The following is a 24,356-nucleotide window of genomic DNA, read 5'->3' as shown; positions in this document are numbered from 1 at the left end:
ATTTAGCAATTCGATTAGCCACTAAGTGTGAGGCTTTTAGCGCAGCCACATTCACAGATGCAGTTGTCTTGAGCACGAGTTTTTGTGAATCTTGTTCACGTTTTTTACGCTCAAAGAATTCAAGGGGTTTGTGTTTAAGTGTCGGATGTTTGGATTCTAGGTGTCGAATGAGCTTGGATGGCTTCATAGCCTCATTCGACAACTTATTGCCACATACCGGTACCACACACAAGGGATTTGGTGCATGTGAGTCACCGGTCTGTGCAAACCTGCAGCCCCATCAGTACAAACGCCGATGCAGAAGGACCAGTCTAACTTCCCGGACACATAACCATCCAAAGCTCGAAATAATTCTGCACCTGTGGTGTTTGTTGGGAGTGACAGTACACACAACAAATCCTCCTGCACATCCTCCTCAAAAATGTACCACACAAAAACAAGCAGAATTGCCCGGTTTTCCACATCAGTGGACTCATCAACCTGAATCGCAAACCACGGTGACCCTCTTACCCTCTCCAACAGCTGTGTCTCAATATCCTCCGCGATGTCATCAATCCGCCTATGGACAGTACTGGCCGAAAGAGGTACCGCGCCTATCTTTTTTGCTGCTGCCTCCCCAAAGACTTCATTGCACATGTCTTTTGCACATGGCAGAATTAGCTCTTCCCCAATAGTGAAAGGTTTCTTGCATTTAGCAATTCGATTAGCCACCAAGTATGAGGCTTTTAGCGCAGCCACATTCACAGATGCAGTTGTCTTGAGCACGAGTTTTTGTGAATCTTGTTCACGTTTTTTACGCTCAAAGAATTCAAGGGGTTTGTGTTTAAGTGTCGGATGTTTGGATTCTAGGTGTCGAATGAGCTTGGATGGCTTCATAGCCTCATTCGACAACTTATCGCCACATACCACACACAAGGGATTTGGTGCATGCGAGTCACCGGTCTGTGCAAACCCATATTTAAGATATGACTCGTCATATTTGCGATTGAAAGATCCCTTCTTTTTCTTCAACGTTTCTGGTTCACCAGTATCATCAGTGGGCCTTTTTTCGCCCCTACCCACACCAAAGAAATTCGCTAACGACGTCTGCTTTTTGTTCATTTTAGCTAACGTGTAGCACTGACTGTACAGTACCGCTGACCATGAACTGAGCTGAACTGAGACTGCGCTGCGGGTTAAGTAGCCTACGTGTTGAGGGGCGGGACAGACAGACAGTCATCATGATTGAAAAAAAAAGCTGTTTAATATGCTGCTATGGGCCACCTATGCAATCTGTGCAGTCTCCACGTAGATGTTTGACATCTAAACGGGTGTGATGAGCGCATTTCTGTTTGTTTGTTTGTTTGTTTGTTTTTTTGCCCCTCGCATTTTTTTCGTGTCAAGGCCCGGTTTGGAATGGGGACCGCCAATTTAAGGAATTAAAGATCATTGGAGAAGTCGCTGGAATTTAGCTAAACATGTGTAAATAACTACATAACTAACCACTAAGCTAACCACTCAGCAAATAACTAGACATCAGCTAGGTCTACTGTATATATAACATTTTGAATGTATTAATTAAACCACATTTTACCACATTGCCGTTGAGGTCTGGATTCTCCTGCTGAGTTTATGAGCAAAATATTTACGAGGGCACAAAATCACCCTGAATAGAATAATAATATTACAGCAACATGAATGAACCATCAAATTGTGTCGTGTCGTGTTTTTCACCTCAGTAAATCACTGTATTATCTTGTGACATTATTGTGAGACCAGTAGTGAGAGATGCATTGCAGTTACGATACAGAGTTATTCCTTTCTTTGACGCTGCATGCCATGCACCAGAAACAACACCACTACATTTATTATGGTGTGAGTCTGCTGGGTGCCTGGGGGACAGCAGTAAACCAGCGCTTTCACTTTACAGCACTACTGTAGAGTTACCATCTAATATCACACTCTATACGTCATACAGTTGTCTGGTTACATCTCTCACATCCACGCTTGAGCAGTGCCATTAGGGCTAATTCCCATGCACCTGTTCCTGATTAGAGTGCAATCGCAGTGCATACTGTACATATAAGTACTCTCAGTAACACAGACATTTTGCGAAAGCCTTGTATTTTGTATCACTTTTCTAATTTTGACCGTTTGTTTTTGGATGGTGAGTACTGTATTCCCTCTGATATCCTGCCTGTGCCTCACTGCCTGTTTATCAACTCTGCCTTTGTCTCCATCTTGGTGTGCTATAAATTACAGGTCCTTCCCCAAAGCACAGATACATGACGCTGCACTGCACTGTGTGATCTTAGCATTACGCTGTCACTTGCACACCAAAAACAAAAAACCCCAAAAACAATACCATAAATTGAACAATGCAGAGTACTTTTCGCACCTAAATCTCTCCTATTCCCCTCTGAAAATGAGTAATAACTATAGAAATAGGAAGATATTGTAATATATAGGTCTAGACTCTCCTGGGACTCGACCCAGAAGTGAAAATAAAGGGTTTCGCTGCGTGCACTGACTGCCATTCGCAATCATACATAAAACCATGTTCTCGGTGCTGGTCACTAGATGGTGCTGTTGCGTGATTTGACCTCGATTCTGTTCCTGGCATCCTGGAATTGGAAAATGAAGGGGCGTGCTATGAAGTGTTTTTGTTTCAAATCTAATTTTGCCCTTTAAATTTTGCCCCTTGCATATTTGACAAGGTAGCATAAAAACCTCCAGCAAATTTAATAATGTTGAATTGTGCCTAATTCACAGCCCTCGGTGCCACCAGAATGCACCATTTGAAGTCTCTAATTTCAAAATGTTCTGGGGGAGCATGCACCTGGACCCCCCCAGCAGCCTTCGGGGCCCTCCAGGCTGGGCCAGCCCTTACAGGCTGAGCTCTGCATCAGTACCACTGCTCTGATATTTTTCCTGGAGAAAGCCCTGAATAAAACTCTTCCTGCACTTACATCAGTCTTCCGCCATTTTATATGAAACTGTCATAAATATTTTCTGTAAAATGTCTTGGTAAATAATCCTATGTTATTTTTTTAAATGTCAGCGCTGGATAAAAACCCATCTATTTTATGTAAATAAAGATACAAATTTCGTTTTCCAGTGGTCAAGTGTTTATGAGATACGTTGCCTTGCGCTTGCAGTTGAGTTCCCTGTGGCGGTACAAGTTCATCGTATGGTCAAAGCCATCAAAAATCAGGTCGATGCATTTCTATAAGTATGGGGCTCCGCTATTAATGTTCTGATACATGATGGTTTCTATAGTAACAGCTTATTCATTGGGACTTGTACATCAGACTCGTCACATAAATGGATTTCAAAAATGTGTGTAATTGTTGATATGTAAGGAGAAGTTTATTTAACGTTATCTACAGAAGCCAGATAGTGCTCAAACTCAGCACTGTAAAGTGAATGTGGTCCTTGTGACCTGTGTGAAAGATGTCACACTAGGGTCTTTCTCATGTACAAACCTACTTCAAGGTATTTTCTACGTTCTGAGCTAGCATACACTCTCAGCATAGTAGGTTATTTGAGATGCATCCTTATAAACATGGGGTTTACCTCTTTTTCTCTCTCTGCAGTGTCTCCAAGAGGCGAGTCAGCATCAGTGAGAACATACTCTTGCTGAAGACCTCAAAAGGTGTGCAGTCAAACCAAGCACACACATATACAGTGGGGCAAAAAAGTATTTAGTCAGTCACCAATTGTGCAAGTTCTCCCACTTAAAAAGATGAGAGAAGCCTGTAATTTTCATCATAGGTACACTTCAACTATGAGAGACAGAATGGGGGGAAAGAATCCAGGAAATCACACTATAGGATTTTTAATGGATTAATTGGTAAATTCCTCGGTAAAATAAGTATTTGGTCACCTACAAACAAGCAAGATTTCTGGCTCTCACAGACCTGTAACTTCTTCTTTAAGAGGCTCCTCTGTCCTCCACTCGTTACCTGTATTAATGGCACCTGTTTGAACTCGTTATCAGTATAAAAGACACCTGTCCACAACCTCAAACAGTCACACTCCAAACTCCACTATGGCCAAGACCAAAGAGCTGTCAAAGGACACCAGAAACAAAATTGTAGACCTGCACCAGGCTGGGAAGACTGAATCTGCAATAGGTAAGCAGCTTGGTGTGAAGAAATCAACTGTGGGAGCAATTATTAGAAAATGGAAGACATACAAGACCACTGATAATCTCCCTCGATCTGGGGCTCCACGCAAGATCTCACCCCGTGGGGTCAAAATGATCACAAGAACGGTGAGCAAAAATTCCAGAACCACACGGGGGGACCTAGTGAATGACCTGCAGAGAGCTGGGACCAAAGTAACAAAGGCTACCATCAGTAACACACTACGCCGCCGGGGACTCAAATCCTGCAGTGCCAGACGTGTCCCCCTGCTTAAGCCAGTACATGTCCAGGCCCATCTGAAGTTTGCTAGAGAGCATTTGGATGATCCAGAAGAGGATTGGGAGAATGTCATATGGTCAGATGAAACCAAACTAGAACCTTTTTGGTAAAAACTCAACTTGTCGTGTTTGGAGGAGAAAGAATGCTGAGTTGCATCCAAAGAACACCATACCTACTGTGAAGCATGGGGGTGGAAACATCATGCTTTGGGGCTGTTTTTCTGCAAACGGACCAGGACAACTGATCCGTGTAAAGGAAAGAATGAATGGGGCCATGTATCGTGAGATTTTGAGTGAAAACCTCCTTCCATCAGCAAGGGCATTGAAGATGAAACGTGGCTGGGTCTTTCAGCATGACACTGATCCCAAACACACCACCCGGGCAACGAAGGAGTGGCTTCGTAAGAAGCATTTCAAGGTCCTGGAGTGGCCTAGCCAGTCTCCAGATCTCAACCCCATAGAAAATCTTTGGAGGGAGTTGAAAGTCCGTGTTGCCCAGCGACAGCCCCAAAACATCACTGCTCTAGAGGAGATCTGCATGGAGGAATGGGCCAAAATACCAGCAACAGTGTGTGAAAACCTTGTGAAGACTTACAGAAAACGTTTGACCTCTGTCATTGCCAACAAAGGGTATATAACAAAGTATTGAGATGAACTTTTGTTATTGACCAAATACTTATTTTCCACCATAATTTGCAAATAAATTCTTTAAAAATCAGACAATGTGATTTTCTGGATTTTTTTTTTCCCATTCTGTCTCTCATAGTTGAAGTGTACCTATGATGACAATTACAGGCCTCTCTCATCTTTTTAAGTGGGAGAACTTGCACAATTGGTGACTGACTAAATACTTTTTTGCCCCACTGTATAGACATGTGCACACACACACACACACACACACACACACACACACACACACACACACACACACACACACACACAGATGTGAGCTCTACATTTACAAGCACAACAGGAATGCTTTGAGTGTCTGTTTGGCTTTTGTTTACGAGGCTTTAATAATGTAATGACCAGGGCTACAGTTTCTACACGTCTAAAGGGTGTCATGTTCAGGAGCTGTCTCGTCGTGTTCTCTTTGTTGTTGTTGTTGTTGTTGTGATAAATTATACTCGAATCTTTAGTGGCTTGTAAGAATATTTGGTTTCAGGCAAATCACTATTGACGTGCTCGTGAATTGAATCCAGGTCACGCAAGCGCTGACGTTGACATTCTGTGTCTCTCCACAGGGGGCGCTGTGAGCACATGACTGGGAAATGTAAGGAAAGAGGAAAAAAAAAAAAGCAATGATTACATACATTTTGAAAACATGAAAAAAAAAACCCACTGGTCTGAACCATTCTGCAATAACAGAAGACGGAGCTGTGGCAATCGGAAGAAGAAAAAGAAAAACAAACAAACAAAAAAACCCTTAAGGACTAAAGACATGACGAATGTATGACATAGAAAGGACAGCGAGGACACTCAGACTGGTATGGGACTGGAGGACTCTTTTTATCTTTCGCTCTGTCGTTCTCTCGTCCCTTTTTTTTTTGTCTGTGCCATGATGTCTCTCAGTCGTCGGTTTAATCAAAACTGCCGCTTTCTCCCCCTTTTCCTTTCATTTGGACCGACCCTGTGCACTGGTGCCCATTTTATTGGATTGTACCATCTCAGAAAAAAGGGGCTGTCTTTTTTTTTTCTTCAACTTTTCGTTACGGTTTTCCACCCAGACAGGATGGAAGATAGCACAGACAGAATCAGAGAGAGTGAATCCGAGGTCAGCCGTGACGGAAGGCGTTATCTCCACTCCCACCGTGCGAGGAACTTCATGGTGAAAATCATGACAGGATTTCCTTTAAGGCGAGGCTTTTTTTTAAAAAGGTGTGTAAAAAAGAAGCAAGGATGTAGATCCGTAACCCGATTATGTAGGTTTTGAGCAAAACTTTAGACTTTAGGGCGAGACCGATGCAGATAGATGGAAGGAAAGAGGGAAAGAGAAAGAGAGAGGGAAAGATAGAAAGAGAAAATGGGGATGTTTTAGAGAGGTGAGAAAATCCGCAGCATCCTCTTAAACGCGATGACACAAGCCATAACAGAAGATGAAGAGCGACGCACTGAGGAAAAAAAAAAAAAAAAAAAGAAGGAATCTATATGAGAACTGAGAGTGAATCGTTTCTTCTGTGTTGCGATGCATGTCGAACATCGAACAACGACTCAAACCTTTGGGGAATAAGACAACGTGACAATGTGAATTCAAAAACTCATAAGTGTACATTAACATATGACGACATTGAGAGCCTGGGGAACAATTTGTAAAATGTGTGTATTTTCATTTTTATTTTTTTTTATTTTGTATGATAACTATATTTATTTTCTTTATGTATGTATCGAACAACTGTATGTACATGTTCATTTATTACCTAATTCTGACTGTAAGTTTGATTTTATCTAGTTCGAAGCGTAAATATCTAAAAAGGAAAAAAAAAGTATGAAAAACATGGTCATATGAAATTATGCTACTTGTAATGTGTAAAATTTTGAGGACAAACTTGTGTTATGATTTCAAAATGAAACGACGACGCCGAGCCGAGGACGATGGCGACGGCGACTCGGATCAAACACGCCACCTGTGAAATAAAACGTCATAAAGCCACTGACTATATATAAAACGGAGGATGTGAAAATAAAAATAAAGCGGTCCTGAACGGTACCTCAGGTCATCTCGGTGTGTTTGTGATCCGCTCAGAGGGACTCTAGAGCATGTACCGGGTTTCGTGTGTCGTGTGTGCGTACGTGAGTATGTGTTCCGCTGTGTAAATGACCGTTGTTGATTCGCTGCAACCCTAAGACTGAGGACATGTATGTATGTTTGCAAAAAACAAAAACAAAAAAACAAAGGTATTTGTACATGTGCAAATATATTCATTAAGAATTCACGCGGTGTCTTTGCATGCTTATGTGTGCGTGAGTGAGTGAGTTGCTCTGAGTTACTGTTGCTGTGCAGCTGAGACAGAGACACAGCGTAAGGGAGCTAAACACTTAATTTAGCAAGCTAGCACATAGCTATTAAATCTTTTTAAACAGACATTCTAAAGCTGGAACGACAATGAAAAGAAGACAAATGTATCAGGAACGTCAACATTTCTCTCAGATCTGTTCATAAATTACTAAAAAAAGTCTCTGTATGGCTAAAATGACACTGTATTTACACTTAGCATTAAACGCTAACCCACCTGTCATGGATTCAATATCATGAGTCATTTTGACTTGCTTCAAAATACAAAATGTTGTCTTCTGGATCTTTTCCAAATCATCACACACTTGCTTAATGCTAAACTGGATGCTACAAGCATACAGTACCTTACTTGTTAGCTGCATTAGCATCATAGCTCCAGGACAAAACTGAAGAACTAATCTTCAGGAGCCAAGCCAATATACACTACCGTTCAAAAGTTTGGGGTCACCCAGACAATTTTGTGTTTTCCATGAAAAGTCACGCTTTTATTTACCACCATAAGTTGTAAAATGAATAGAAAATATAGTCAAGACATTTTTCTGGCCATTTTGAGCATTTAATCGACCCCACAAATGTGATGCTCCAGAAACTCAATCTGCTCAAAGGAAGGTCAGTTTTATAGCTTCTCTAAAGAGCTCAACTGTTTTCAGCTGTGCTAACATGATTGTACAAGGGTTTTCTAATCATCCATTAGCCTTCTGAGGCAATGAGCAAACACATTGTACCATTAGAACACTGGAGTGAGAGTTGCTGGAAATGGGCCTCTATACACCTATGGAGATATTGCACCAAAAACCAGACATTTGCAGCTAGAATAGTCATTTACCACATTAGCAATGTATAGAGTGGATTTCTGATTAGTTTAAAGTGATCTTCATTGAAAAGAACAGTGCTTTTCTTTCAAAAATAAGGACATTTCAAAGTGACCCCAAACTTTTGAACGGTAGTGTAAACGCAAAATGACAGAGGAAATGATACAAAAGTGTCAGGAACTTCAACATTTCTTTCAGATCTGTTGATAAATTGCGAGAAAAAAAAAGTCTCTGTATGGCTAAAATTACACTGTATTTACACTTAGCATTAAACGCTAACCCACCTGTCATGGATTCAATATCATCAGTCATTTTGATTTACTTCAAAATACAAAATTTTGTCTTGTGGATCTTCTCTAAATCATCACACTTGCTTAATGCTAAACTGGATGCTACAAGCATACAGTATCTTGCTTGTTAGCTGCATTAGCCCCATAGCTCCAGGACAAAACTGAAGAACTAATCTTCAGACACCAAGGCAATAAAAAGGCAAAATGACAGAGGAAACTGTACAAAAGTGTCAGGAATGTCAGCATTTCTCTCAGATCATTTGATAAATTGCTAAGAAAAACTCTGTGTGTCTAAAATTACACTTTAATTCCACTTAGCATCAAGTGCTAATGCAGGTTTCTGGGGTTCTGCCATATTGTTCACAATGAAAAATGAAAATTTGTGTCTTCTGGATCTTCTTATAAGTACAGTGAACACGGTGAAGTATCCTTTATAAACAAGTATTTATACCTTACGTAATATTTGTACTGCTTTAAAAACATTCCGAGCAAAAATAAAAGTTTTTTCCCCCTCCTCACTCACCTCAGGGGACTGCTAACCTTGCACTATTACTATAAAACTAATATACACTCACCGGCCACTTTAATAGGAACTTGTTGTTGATTCTAAGATCCCTGTTCTTGGCTGCAGGAGTGGAACCCAATGTGTTCTTCTGTTCTGCTGTTGCATGCTGAGATGCTTTTCAGCTCACCACGGTTGTAAAGAGTGATTATATGAGTTACTATATCCTTCCTGGAAAAAAGAAAAGCTCGAACCAATCTGTCCATTTCCCTCTGACCCTCTCTTATTAACAAGGCGTTTGTTTCCACCCACAGAACTGTCACTCACTCGCTGATGTTTTTTGTTTTCTGCACCATTCTGTGTAAACTCTAGAGACTGTTGTGTGTGAAAACCCCAGGAGATCAGCAGCTTCTGAAATACTCAAACCAGTCCATCTGGATCAAACCAACACCCATACCACAGTGAGAGAAAGCCACACTGTGAGATCACAGTTTTTCCCGTTCTGATGTCTGAACATTGTGAACATTAACTGAAGCTCCTGATTTGTATCTGTGGGATTTGATGCATCGTGCTGCTGTCGAGGGATCGGCTGATTACAGAACTGCAGAAAGCAGCAGGTGCACTGAATGGGTCTCCCTAATAAAGTGGCCGGTGAGTGCTGCTAACAATGAAAGAAATCTTATAGCGTCCACTTTCGTACATATTGTTCAAACAGCTTGTCTAAATCATCACACACTCTTAGGCCATGTACACACGTAGCCGGGTATTTTTAAAACCGAACATTTTCCCCCCCTCCGTTTATAAAAATGTTTTATCCACACCACCTCGTCTTCGAAAAAAATCCCTTCCACACATAACCGAACATCTGCGTTTTCAATCACATTCATAAGCATTCCAAACCTGTAGATGGCATTATTTCCCCAAATCCTACCCCCTAATCACATCAGAATAGCCCTCTGTTGGCGTCACTTCCGCCTAAACATAAAACATGACGCCAAGCTCGTTCATCTGGACAGACTCGGAGACAGAATTGCTTCTAAACACAATTTTGGAATATAAACTTCAAAAGACGCAAGAAAACGTTGATTGGGAATCTTATCAGTAGTTGGGCTTCTAAAATTAAACATGTAAATAGCACCTGCACAATAATTAACGCTTTCAAGGCACTACTCCGATCCATTACTCTTTGTCCATGCTTAATCTGGCTTCTGCAGTAAACAAAGGTCGCACGTTTGACATCAGGGCAGATTTGTTGTCATTTTTTTGGCGCAGATTGTGACGTTCTAAAACGCAAACCTCCGGTTATCTCTGTCTACACGAAAAGGCATACACGGAGTTTTCAAAAATCTTCACTTTGCCCGGAGTTTTTTTTAAATATTCGTTTTTGATGGGTTTTCATGTGGATGACAGGCCAAAACGTAGAAAAATATCTTCGATTTAGCAGATACCCGGCTACGTGTGGACGGGGTCTTAGTTTCACAACGCTAAAATACAGTATATGCGCTTAGCTAGTTTATCTGTGTAGCTCCAATGCAAAACTAAAGAATTAAATGTCGGACACAAACGTAACATAAAGGCAAAATCACAGTGGAAATGAGACAAACGTATCAGGAACATCACTGTTCTCAGATCTGTTGGTAAATTACTAAGAAAAGGATCTGTATGACAAAAATTACACTGAGTATTCTTAGCATTAAGTGCTAATCCAATATCTGCCAAATGGTTCCACCATATTAAGAAACATCAACACTGGACATCAGTTATCAGTTTTTTTGTTTTTTTTTTAATCTAGTACCAACTACTCATGAATTAGTCCTGCTACACGGTGCTACGCTGGAGCAAAACATTAGCTTAATTAGCAGGTCATTATCATCATCAGCAGGAATAATCCAGGCAAGTTGCCAGATTACTTAGCTATGTAAGCAAATTGTCAGTTTATTGTCACTTCGTAGCTCATTATGGTGCATATAAATGATCAATTAATCACAATAACTTTAATAACAATAATTAAATTGGAAGAATTGTTCAATGCTCAGTCAATAGCGCATTAATTAGGAGTAGAAATTAGGCTTAATGGATAATTGACTGGTTAATATGAAAATGGACAATAATTTATTACACCTTTTTTGGCTTTCACATCATTATTTATTAATGCCTTTATATATATTTATTTAATTACATGGTTTTTATTTCTTTCAAAATGACAAAAGTCGAATAGAACTCTACAAATCACCGTAAACAAAGATTTTTTCTTTTAGAAAAGTTGTTGATATTTTGCAGGCACTAAGTGAAATTCTTCCACACACACGGACAGTGATGCAGACATGCTATGAGACGCTGGATAGAGTCTACAACACACACACACACACACACCAGACTCCTGACCAGACGCAAGTCGGCGCCTCTCGGAGGCCACAGACGAGTGTTTTGTAATCCTATAAATATATACATAGTTACATACTTACACAGATGCACATGTTTCCCATACGGAACATTCACAAGGAAATATATTAATATCACAGGTACTCATGCTTATATACTAATAAACAGTAATAACTTACAGCATGTGTGTAGACTAGATACATAACAAAAATATATATAGCTAAAAAAACAGCATTTATGGAACTGATATTACAACAGGTACGTTTGAGATAAAAATTCAGAAACTGAGGTTGTTGTGTTTTATTGGGGTTTGTGGTAAACAGACTGGCCTCGTGAGGAATGGCTGCTGTGGATGAGAGAGGCTTAAAGAAACCGAGAGGCAAAGGGAGGGAGGCAGGGAGGGAGGAGAGAATGAGTGACCGAGAAAGCTACAGTCAGGTCCCGAAGTCCGACTTCACCACCAAGAACTTAGTTACTGAAAACAGATGGTAGCCAGTGGCTGTATAGCTACATTTAACAATCTTAAAACAAACATCTCCGGTTTCATCATAGCATTAAGATTTTTCACGTTCCACATTCCATGAATAATCGTAAATGCTACAACTTTTTTTTTTTTTAATGTAAAGTGACCACTGGTGATGCAACAAAGGAATTAGGAATTTTAAGCTTAAGGGGGTTAGGTGCCTTGCTCAAGGGTACTTCACTTCGACCTTTCATGAATTTCAAAGGAGGGGAAAGTGCTGTTCATCCACTCTCCTCCTCACATTTTTCCTCCTGGTCCAGGGAAATAAACTTGCAACCTTTTGGTCCCAAAATTGCTGCTCTAACCTTTAGGCCATGGCTTGTCCAAAGTTTAACTTCATGCAAATGAGAAACATAACAGTTGCATAACCACCAACAGGACTGAGGGGCGGGGTTTTCTGTATACTTTTTTCAGTCCGTCAAAAACTTTAAGCCCCGTCTACATGATCATACATTTGTCCATGGACATCGTCATACAAATGTATGATGATGTTTATGGACAAATGTATAATCGTGTGGACGGTTTTCCCAACAAACTTGAACAACGTCATACTTGTATGACGTTGTATGATGTTCAAATTTTTAGAATTGTGTTTCTACTTTCCAACAAATGTTCACAACATCTTACAACATTTTGGGTCATCCACCAATCAGATTGTTAATTCGGGTCATGTGATCTACACTGCCTGTCATGTGACATACAAAATGTATGCTCGTCTGGACAGAAATCCACAACATGATCATACAAACTCGAACATCATCATACATTTGTATGATAATGTTTAGGACAAATGTATGATCGTGTAGACGGGGCTTTAGGCTCATAAAATAGGCAGTAGATGATGTTTCATTCTTAATTGGTAGTTTTAGATGTATATAATTCATAGACACTTGTGAGGAAATCGATGAGTTGTTTTGATAAATTTGGGGACTTTTTGTTTGTGAATGTGTCGATATAATAAAAAGAAAATCACACGTTGGCTTAGAGATATGAAGTTTATCTTCTCGTGTTGAAAAACTCACATTTTTCATATGAAATCCATCGAGTGACATATTTAAATAATATTGGCTGGCGTTGAGTGGTCTATCGGATATATTCCGTTCATCTAGCATGATACTGAACGAGTCGAAGACGAGTAGCTGAATGGAATATATCTGATAGACCACGAAAAAAGCCATTATCTCATCTCATCTCATTATCTCTAGCCGCTTTATCCTTCTACAGGGTCGCAGGCAAGCTGGAGCCTATCCCAGCTGACTACGGGCGAAAGGCGGGGTACACCCTGGACAAGTCGCCAGGTCATCACAGGGCTGACACACAGACAGAGACAACCATTCACACTCACATTCACACCTACGCTCAATTTAGAGTCACCAGTTAACCTAACCTGCATGTCTTTGGACTGTGGGGGAAACCGGAGCACCCGGAGGAAACCCACGCGGACACGGGGAGAACATGCAAACTCCGCACAGAAAGGCCCTCGCCGGCCACGGGGCTCGAACCCAGACCTTCTTGCTGTGAGGCGACAGCGCTAACCACTACACCACCGTGCCGCCCACTGAAATATTTGAATTAAGAATTATTATAAAAAAATGTAATCATTGGAAGCTTATGTTACTAGCTAACTTTAGCTCATAAAATCATAAAATTAAAAAAAAATTGTTAAAAAGTTAAAGAGTTTCCCCAGTTTCTTGGCCACATGATCTACGCCCTGTGATGAACCATCATGCGACAAAATGTCCATAAGAAAACATTTTTACAGCTGCAAATGTGTAAAAAAAATGCAAAAGCTCTTGGTAGTGGACTCATTCCTGGACCCTACTGTTCATCTTCACTCCCTGCCCATGTTTTACCCTGCGCTCACACTGGCAGCGATGCGAAGCACTGCGACTCAGTGGCCGAGACAGGAAGCAAGCAAAACTGTTAACAATGCAAAGTGGTCAGGGCAAGTAATGCAACAAAGCTGAGCAAAGTTTAACGTCGTGTAACTGAGAAGCAAAGCCATTTGGGGATTACCAGTAGGAGCAAGGGGTGGTGATGGTGTTCTGTTTGTTTTCAGACTATAAAATACAGTATTATCCATGTTTTTGGTTCATTCCTGCTTGAAGCTCCTGATCAGTCAGTCAGTGAGACGGATTTATCTGCAACCGAACATCGCCGGCATTTTCCTCATTCTATACTGATACATCAAACCCTTTAAGCTTTTAAAATATGCAGCAGATATTATAAACAGCAAAACATTTTTGGTTCATTCTAGCATTATGGACTGATTCAATGCACGGAGATGCTTGCTTTATACAGAACTGTGCAAAAGTCTTAGCCCCCCTACTTTTTTTTCCATGCAAACTTTGTTATATATTTCTATTTTATGACTTCTACATTATCGAGTCAAAATATTACAAAAACATTTTAGAGTTCCAAACATTCGGTTTCCAGCACAAAATTAAATGTTACGGGAAAAAAGGGTTTGTATCTGAGCATTCCGTAAGAGACCACTTTTCAGATTATTTTTTTTTTAGGGGCGTTTTTCACCTTTATTATTGGATAGGACAGTGTAGAGACAGGAAATGAGCGGGAGAGAGAGACGGGGAGGGATCGGGAAATGACCTCAGGCCGGAATCGAACCCAGGTCCCCGGATTTATGGTATGGCGCCTTATCCACCTGAGCCATGACGCCCCCCACTTTTCAGATTAAAAAAGAAAACATAACTAGATAGAGACTGTGACTAAAGTCACAGTAATTTGCACGAGCTCTTATAAACCGGGACATCTAAGATCCGGAATGGTAAGAGATAGAGAATGACACTTAGTGAGGGAGGAAAAAAAAGCCTGTTTTTCATGGATTATTCCGGTTAAGTGATCCAGATCGGCACTAAAAGTCATAGCAACGTAATTCAGCCCAGAGGGATTCTTCATGTGAAATTTGGTGATGATTGGTTGAAAACTGAGGGAGAAACAGTATCCCAAAACACATAATAATAATAATAATAATAAAAAGAAGAAGAAGAAAGTAGAAAGATCCTGAGTGAGAGTAACAATTTGTGCCAGCGCTGATAGCGCAAATTAATGAAGGCTGCTGGGTTTTGGTGTAAAATGAAGAAGTGAGTGTGACAGTCAAAGTGTCCAGAAGAACTGTGGCTGGTTCTGTAAGATGCTCAGGAAAACCTACAGATCATTTCCGCATAAAACTGCACTCACTGGACCTGAGACTAATATATATGTAATTTTTAAGCAAAGGGTCGTCTCACACCAAATATTGACTTTGTTTCATTTATTATGGCTCACTGATTACTGTTTATAATGTTTTTTTAATATTGAAACATTTCATTTTATTATTTTCAAGCCATTTTTAGTCGACAGCATCTCTTTAGACGTGCCTAAGACTTTTGCACACTACTGTATGTCCTGGAGTTAGTGTGTATCAATATGACACTACCTTGGGGTTACCAGTGAAACCAGTGAAAAGGCAGGAAAGACCAGTATAGAGGAGTTTCAGCAGCAGTGCAAAATGGCTGCCAGTGTGAATGCAGGTTTAGGTACAAATCCTCCACAAAGCTGCACTTGTGTACAACTGTATGGTAGTGTGTGTGTGTGTGTGTGTGTGTGTGTGTGTGTGTGTGTGGTGTGAAGTTGATTGGGGTTTTAAACACATACACATGATGCACTTTATTACACACACCTAATTTGTTGGTCACCATGTAGGTGTAAAAGACTAAGAGGCTAAGACTAAGGTGCACACATTCTGTGTACAGTGTGTGTTTATTGTCCTCAATCCAGCAACAGCTACAACACCATTACTGCTGCCAATTCACTCGTACATGCACCACACACACTACCATGTCTGACAATGAACCCCAAAATCTCCTATATATCTGCTCTTATGGTATTCCCTTTACACTGATGGGTGGGGTAGATGTGATGGGCTACAGTCGATATAATGCGCTATAAGGCACTATGTACCTCATACCAAAACCATAACCAGGTGACTTAATGTTTCCCCATGTCACACTCATCTCGTTCCCTGACGTGTGTTTAAGGCTCGGGTTCTTTGTGTCTTCGAGTACAACACGCAGACGCATGATGTATCGATGCGGATCCACCTCCATCCTGTCCTCCTGGTGTTGTCTGATGTGAATGCTCTCACAAATGACTGCTTGGTCTGACACTCGCTCACCCAATGGCGCTTATCCACGCCAAGGCAGCCAGCTCCAGCTAGTCCATGCTCCCCAGGTTGCACTCCACGGTGATCTGGTCCGCGGCACCGTGTCTCGTAGAAGTACTGCATTATCATGCCCCTCTTGGTGGGAAATTTGTCCAGGACAGTGACGTTTTGCCTATGCGTGTCAATCGCCGTTCGCCGGTCCATCACCCAGCTGCTTATAGACTCACAAACCGAGCGCTCAATGCCGTTATGTGTGGGTTCGCGCTTCCTACGGCGTGGGGATGGCGTTGCGTGCTCTGATGAGTTTGGTAAATCCAGCAGGAGGTTTCTGTAGGATTCTCCATCTTCACCCTTCTCCAACTTTATCTCCTTGTCGTCCATTTCATGTTCTTCCTGTTGCTCGTGCATGAGCCCCAATTCCAGCATTATTTGCAAAGGAGGATGTTTGGGAGGTGAAGGGGAAGTGGAGAACAGCACTCGAGGGTTTGTATCCAGCAGCAAAAGTTCATCATCTGCCTGCAGGAGTCCATCTAGGCCCAATCCCAAGCCCTCAGGGAGTACTGCAGGCATCATGGGCAATGTGTTTCCCTTAGTTCCATCTCTGCCCACCTCCCTTGGATCCTCCTTGGTTGTAGGCCTGTCTGCAGGGTACAGGTCCCTTGGCCACTCTTTTAATGTCAATCTTTCCACTGACACCTCCTCATTTCTCCTATTCAGCCCATTGTCTTTCGTCCCATCTTCAATATGAGTTTTTAGCTTGCTATCCTCCTGAATCTGATCGTCTGTTGATGTGTAATCCCTAAGTATGTGGTTCTCCTGGAAACTGTGGTGTTCTTGAAGTTTGTTTGGAGTTTGCAACTCGAGGTCCATCCTGCCTGGCTTTGCCTTCTTGTGTTCATTACTTTCAGGTGAAAAGTCCTCATTCACAAATGAAGATGTGCCGTTAACCTTCAGATCAGTCTGAACGTGGGTATCTGCTGTCCTGTGAGGTAATTTTTCTTCTGCTTTTTTACCACTTGACGTGTATTCCGCATGAGAATTGGTAGATTTGGAAATGGGATTTACGAGTGATCTGGTGCTGAAGTTGTTGCCAGGCTCCATTGTTGCATCAACAAGCCTGGGCACACTGGGACAATGAGGGAAGAACAGGGCCGAGGCAATCACCATGGCAACCAGGGGAAGCCAGTGCATCACTCCCAAGACGTATCAACTGGAAGAGAAAGAGAGGAAGTGTGAGAGAATGGAAGACCTGGAAATTTAAGATTACACAGCACATAGCATCTGTCGGAGAAATTCCAGGCACATTTCCATCTCACAAAATGAACTGCAATAACGATAAAGTTTAAGTGTCTGTAGCCCTACAGCTCTGGCAGACACTAGTGGGAAAAAAAAACTACAACGTGAGAAGTCTCCATGCAGAAAAGGAGTCGGGCTATTTGACAAACTTAGACAATGCAAAACAAGAACATAGAGAATCTATAGACATCTAACATTCCTTTGCTTTGGACTGAGATACACCTCGCCACTATCTCATAATTTATAGGTCCACTTATCCTGCTTAGTTGTTTTTGAAGAATATCAGAGGTCAGATAGATCTCAGACCAGCTTTCAGTTGAAGACTTTTTTTTTTTTTTACAGTTATTGACTAATGATGGTGTTTCAAGAAATATTCATTTGTTAATGTAACCACTTGATGGACATCCATGAGAGGACATCGGACTTACACTCACCGGCCACTTTATTAGGTACACCCATCCACCTGCTGTCTGATGCAGTTCTGTAATCAGCCGATCCCTCGACAGCAGCACAATGCATCAAATCACACAGATACAAATCAAGAGCTTCAGATAATGTTCACAATGTTCAGACATCAGAACGGGAAAAACTGTGATCTCACAGCGTGACTTTCTCTCACTGTGGTATGGGTGTTGGTTTGAGCCAGATGGACTGGTTTGAGTATTTCAGAAGCTGCTGATCTCCTGGGGTTTTCACACACAACAGTCTCTAGAGTTTACACAGAATGGTGCAGAAAACAAAAAACACTGAGTGAGTGAGCGACAGTTCTGTGGGTGGAAACAAACGCCTTGTTGATGAGAGAGGGTCAGAGGACAATGGTGAGATTGGTTTGAGCTGCCAGGAAGGATATAGTAACTCATATAATCACACTTTACAACCGTGGTGAGCAGAAAAGCATCTCAGCATGCAACAGCAGAAGAACACATTGGGTTCCACTCCTGCAGCCAAGAACAGGGATCTTACAATCCCTATTACAAGTTCCTATTAAAGTGGCCTTCTCCTTGGTAGTAAGCATAAACATGGATGAAATTATTCCCTTGATGAGTTACACACTAAATTTACTTCAAACAGTGTATAGAATCGTATCAGTAAGGAGACAACAGTTTCAGGAGATGCTCACAAACTTCAATATGACATAAGTTTACTTAACGACTTTATGGTTTAGAACTTCACTCGTAGTAGGCTTTATAATGAAAAATGTGAACATGCTGTACTTTATGAATGAATGTTTTTGTCTTTTTATTGCTCAGACTTGCTTTGCACTATTTTTTTCAGAACAGGAAAATGAAATTGGGTTAGATCACAATGAACCCTCCAAACCAACAAACTTCAGAAGAGCTAACAGGAAGTACCCTCAAGAAGGCCATGAGAATGCCCCCAAAGGGAAGTGAAGTGAACAAGTTGGTGTTAAATCAGGGTTCCTACAGATATTTTATGTTGAATTTACTACCTTTTTACTACCTTTTTACTACCTTCACAATTTTTTTTACTACCACAGCGACAATTTGGATTTGGACATTTTCTCACAATTTAACAAGGTAATGTTTGAGTGTATGTGTTAGTCCAAGTGAATGTGCTACATAAGTTAGTGACAACTCTACCCAAAGAGTTGGATTGATGAGACAAGATAGAAAGAAAATCTGAACGTACCGGTAGTGTAACTCTTTCCCTTTGGACGCATAATAGAACCTCCCATTGCTAGGGCTACACATGGAGTAATGCATATTTGCATAAAAGAAAACAAACTTCCACATATAAGTTATAATTTTATTGAACTGTGAAACTGTGGCCCATAACCTCTTAACGGGTACACAGATTTGCACTAAACCTTGTGTGTCAACACTTCACATTAGGTACAAAATCTGATTACATTTTGTCGGCCAACACTTTCAAGATGGCCAACCTTTTGTTTGTGGAATAATCTTTTGAACAGGTGAACAGATTTGCACAAAAAATCTTATGTGCTTAGGTACATCAACTCATTACATTTAGATCAGGTCAAATGGCAAACACGAACCCACCCACACACACACACAAAAAGCGCACACACACATGACAAAGACAAGACACACACCCTAAAGATACAAAACACACATAACCCAAGCCCTATTTTGGCAGTCTCTCAACACATTGCCAAGTTTGCTTAAGATAGTCATTTGCACCAGTCCTGTAGTCGTGAAGGCCCGTGGGCAGAGTCAACACCTTCCTCCCAGAGATCGGTGTTTTAGAGGGTTAATCTTAATCATTTGAACAGTTCAACAGATTTGCTCATCACATTTTGGATGCCTCAAATGGCGCGCACACAACGCACCAGGCGCGCGCGCGCACAACGCATTACATGTGCCTCGATCAACTTTTCAATGAACGCCTCTCGCTGATTGCCATCTACCGCCTTTAACCAGTCTTTAAAATCAGGTTCCTCCAGCCAGAGGTCTGAAAATGTGCATTTCCCCATTGTTTAATTCTCGTGCAGATGTCGCCAGTCGGGTTAACAGATAGATTCGACTAGAGCCGTATAAACAAAGTCAGTCTCGTACTAAACAATCTCTGGTATAAATTTATACTGGATTCGACCGTTATTGGAATTCAATGCGCATGCGCCACCAACTCCTCACTGCGGTCCTCCTCGATACATAAAAATAAATTCGCCCAAATGTAGTAATTTATGGATATTATGGCATGCAGGTTAATTAAACGAATTAGAAAACACATAGGCCCAGTTGGATGGGGGTCAAAAAAATTTACTACCACGTCAGATTACGTTTACTACCTTTTACTACTTTTTACTGGCCATAATTTAGCCTATTTTAATTAACTACCTTTTACTACCTTTTAAAACCCCGCGGGAACCCTGTAAATAAATTGTTGAAATGGTGCTGTGTACATGAGCTAACAGGTACCTGCTCTTTGTCTTGCACCATTCTGATCAACAAAACAGAAGTAAACCATCTTTCAAGAATCCTCAACCGGAAACTGGCTTTCAGCCAGCATCACTTACCGTCAAGAGCAGATCAAGTTTCTTGTCTGGTCTGTTACTCAAGTACAGTTCAAGTCTTGACTGGGACTTTCCATATGTTTGCTCTATCCCAACTCAACACATTACATTACAGACATTCTTACCCAGAGCGACAGACAGCTTCTGCTCAGAGTATCCTGGGGAACTTTGCTCAAGGGCACTTCAGCTATTCCTGCTGGTCTAGGGAATTGAACCAGTGACCTTTTGGCCCCAAAGCTGCTTCTCTAACCACTAGGCCATGTCTTCCCCTGGTCATGCAGGACCAGGGGAGCAAACATGTGGACTCTCTCAGAAGCCCTGAGGACTGGTGTTTTTCACACCATTCTGTGTCACTTGAGTACAGTTCAAGTCCTGAGTGGGAAACTGGCTTGGCTTATCGCAATTCCAAAGAAATCATTATCAATCCCAAACCTCCCCCAAACCAACAGCACCCCATTGGTGAAATGGTGTGTGTCTTAGTAGTTATCTTTCAGGTGAAGAATCGAGTAGTTCTGGGTTGGAGATCTTGGGCTGGAGTTAAAAATGAAGAAACTAGCCAGATAAACTGCATGTAAAATTAAGGCCAATTGCTCAGTTATTCACCATCAGCAAGACCACGAACATGAGTGTGAAGATGTGGCTTTATTTGCCCCCTGATGGTCAAGGCAGACCCATAGCTCTCTATTAAAGCACCGAGAGCAAAATGCCTACATGCTAATTCCATGGGGAAGCCATGGCCTAATGGTTAGAGAAGCAGCTTTGGGACCAAAAGGTTGCCAGTTCGATTTTCTGAACCAGGAGGAATGGTTGAAGTGCCCTTGAGCGAGGCACCTAAACCCCAACTGCTCCCCAGGCTGCTCTGGGTACATTGTATGTCGCTCTGGATAAGAGTGTCTGCTAAATGCCATTAATGTAATGTAATGCATGGCCCAGTTTCTGAAAGAAATCACACCGAGTGGCAATTAGAGAGGCCAATTAAGCTACAATCAGGTTTTTGAGATGCAGAAGAAAGCCAGAGGATGCAGAAGAATGGGGAGAACATAAGTAGCTCTGTATAGACTCTGACAGTCAGAAGTGGCGCTTATTGTAGATTTTACTCACCGGCTATAAATCCCAGTTTGGGGTTTACACCCGATTATGCTCCAGGCTACATGTGCATTCTATAAATACAGCAGGCTTCAAAAATAATATCAAAGCCCATGATTATAAATTTCACTGAATACAGATTAAGTGCACTTTATGGCAGTGAACCGGCGTCAGTGAAACTGCTTTTTGGCAAATGTGATCCAATTCATCGCTTCCTTGGAAAAATCTTTTTATTTGAGCCCTAAATGTTCTCTGTGATTAAGTAAAGGTTAAATAAATGTAATTAAAAGATGAAAAAATTTTATTGGATTTTTAATAGCAGTAACCCCATCCTCCATTTCATACACAAAATGTGTTCCTTATGTTCTACCTCAAAGCCTGTAATGAACAGCAGACTTCAGGGAGTGCGGAGTGAAATCCTGGCAGTTGGCATCATCACTCTGACTGCTAATGATTCAGATGATGGTTTAATGGAGACCATGATTGAAGCAATAATTGGCACGCAAGAATTTTGCTTTCGGCACTTTAATAGAGAGCTATTGGTCTGGCTTGACCACCAGGGGGCAAACAAAGCCACAGCTTCACACTCATATGTGTTTGTGGTCTTGCTGATGGCGAATAATCGAGAAATTTACCTTAACTTTCTGGCTGATACCAGCTGTTGATCATGAAGGCTGCTAGTCAAAAGCATCAGGAGCGAATGCTGGAGAAAGAGTGTGAGAGAATGAAATAGAGGAGGAATGCTCAGAATGTGAAGGATGTGGCTCCTCCTGGGCGACCCCAGGCAGGGCAGAATAAAGACAAACAGTGAGAGCGAGAGAACAGCGAAGAGAAATTTTGCATGTCGTCTTTTTTTTTTCAGGACAAACTTTCGTCTAATGCCAAAAAAATGTAACACTGAACCAGCCTGGGCGAATTCTCTCTTTCACAGCTATTCATGTGGAAAAATGGGAAGAACATGAAACTAATAGTCCGTGTGAACACCTGCCATAACATGAAAGACCTTTTAATGATTTTTTTTAAAAAGTCCTGATTTCCTGTTTACCACCTTAGTACTGTATTCTGTTGCTGTCCTCCTAGTCAGACACAAAGCTATGGCTGTCTTCCCAATCATAAATCCATAAAGGGAGGGTACAGATGCATTGTTCTGCATTAAAGGAGATGATAATGCCTAAAGTCAGAACTTCCTGTGGGGTTTTTGTGTATTTTGAATGTCTATAAACAGTCACTGACCATTTATTTTGCTTTTTCCTCAACGTCCAGTTATGCATGAGTTACAAATGTAAATATGTTTTGATGACACGGAGCCAAATCTTATCCACTGGCCACTTTGTTAGGTACGCCCATCCACCTGCTGTTTTCTGCAGTTCTGTAATCAGCCGATCCCTCGACAGCAGCACAATGCATCAAATCATGCAGATACAAATCAAGAGCTTCAGTTAATGTTCACAATGTTCAAACATCAGAACGGGAAAAACTGTGATCTCACAGTGTGACTTTCTTTCACTGTGGTCTGGGTGTTGGTTTGAGCCAGATGGACTGGTTTGAGTATTTCAGAAGCTGCTGATCTCCTGGGGTTTTCACACACAACAGTCTCTAGAGTTTACACAGAATGGTGCAGAAAACAAAAAACACTGAGTGAGTGAGCGACAGTTCTGTGGGTGGAAACAAACGCCGTGTTGATAAGAGAGGGTCAGAGGGAAATGGACAGATTGGTTCGAGCTGCCAGGAAGGATATAGTAACTCATATAATCACTCTTTACAACCGTGATGAGCAGAAAAGCATCTCAGCATGCAACAGCAGAACAGAAGAACACATTGGGTTCCACTCCTGCAGCCAAGAACACGGATCTTACAATCAACAAGTTCCTATTAAAGTGGCCAGTGAGTGTATATTAGACTCCTGTTCCTATTAGATTTATTTCAGTACTCGCAATTTTCTCATTCATAATGTATATCAGTGTATCAGTGGTTTTATTTTTTCATTTTAAAAACCATCTCATGTGCTTAGGGCGGCACGGTGGTGTAGTGGTTAGCGCTGTCGCCTCACAGCAAGAAGGTCCGGGTTCGAGCCCCGGGGCCGGCGAGGGCCTTTCTGTGCGGAGTTTGCATGTTCTCCCCGTGTCCGCGTGGGTTTCCTCCGGGTGCTCCGGTTTCCCCCACAGTCCAAAGACATGCAGGTTAGGTTAACTGGTGACTCTAAATTGAGTGTAGGTGTGAATGTGAGTGTGAATGGTTGTCTGTGTCTATGTGTCAGCCCTGTGATGACCTGGCGACTTGTCCAGGGTGAACCCCGCCTTTCGCCCGTAGTCAGCTGGGATAGGATCCAGCTTGCCTGCGACCCTGTAGAACAGGATAAAGCGGCTACAGATAATGAGATGAGATCTCGTGTGTTTATGTTCCATCATCTAACATTTGATAGCAAAGAAAAAGTTTCTATTCCCAGATTTTTTGGAGCTTTTTTTTTTAGAAAGAAGAAAGGCAAGTGCTTGTGTTTAAAAGTGTGCTAGTGGTTTAGAAAGCTCTGCTCTTGGATGCTTCTACTCAATGAAAAATCTGGCAACCTTAGTGGTGTGAACTGCATAAATGTGATTTTAATAATCTGAATGACAAGGCCAGAAAGTCAACTTAAAATGTTGCATAAGAAACTCTGAAAACATAACTTTCCCCATGTAAATAATAATAATAATTTAATAATAATTTATTTCTATGTGCATTCCATAACAATCTCAATGCCCTTACAATAATATATGTGAAATAATAATAATAATAAATAAATATCTATTGTCCATGAAAACTCAATACATAAAAACATTATCAAAGAAAATAAGAGAGGTGAGAGAAAGAGTCCAAACGCTCTGACAAAACTCCGACGAAACGCTGAGACTCC

At 41.4% G+C, this 24,356-nt stretch overlaps 2 protein-coding genes across 5 annotated transcripts in view; one reads left to right on the top strand and one right to left on the bottom strand.

Annotated features, from left to right (window-relative positions):
• Window positions 1-7,355, top strand: part of ppfia3 (PTPRF interacting protein alpha 3) — a 70,027-nt gene extending 62,672 nt beyond the window's left edge. Inside the window, exons 30-31 of the mRNA XM_060902248.1 lie at window positions 3,576-3,634; window positions 5,650-7,355. Of these exons, the coding sequence (XP_060758231.1) occupies window positions 3,576-3,622 (47 nt within the window). The 3' untranslated portion in view covers window positions 3,623-3,634; window positions 5,650-7,355. The remainder of the gene's footprint in view (window positions 1-3,575; window positions 3,635-5,649) is intronic.
• The window catches only part of LOC132868929 (neurotrophin-3), a 71,854-nt gene that overhangs the window by 25,333 nt on the left and 22,165 nt on the right, over window positions 1-24,356 (bottom strand). For 3 of the 4 annotated variants that reach the window (XM_060902246.1, XM_060902245.1, XM_060902247.1), the window contains one exon: window positions 15,655-17,299. The exons of the other annotated variant lie outside the window; for it this stretch is intronic. In XM_060902246.1, coding sequence (XP_060758229.1) covers window positions 15,937-17,280 — 1,344 coding nt within the window. In that variant the 5' untranslated portion in view covers window positions 17,281-17,299 and the 3' untranslated portion in view covers window positions 15,655-15,936. Of the gene's footprint in view, window positions 1-15,654; window positions 17,300-24,356 lie in introns of those variants that run through there. 4 annotated transcript variants of the gene reach the window in all.

This window comes from Neoarius graeffei, chromosome 20, assembly GCF_027579695.1.
Source record: "Neoarius graeffei isolate fNeoGra1 chromosome 20, fNeoGra1.pri, whole genome shotgun sequence".
In the NCBI taxonomy this organism is placed as follows: Eukaryota; Metazoa; Chordata; class Actinopteri; order Siluriformes; family Ariidae; genus Neoarius; species Neoarius graeffei.
Note: the sequence above shows the minus strand (reverse complement) of the source record. Positions and strands in the feature narration are given on the sequence as shown.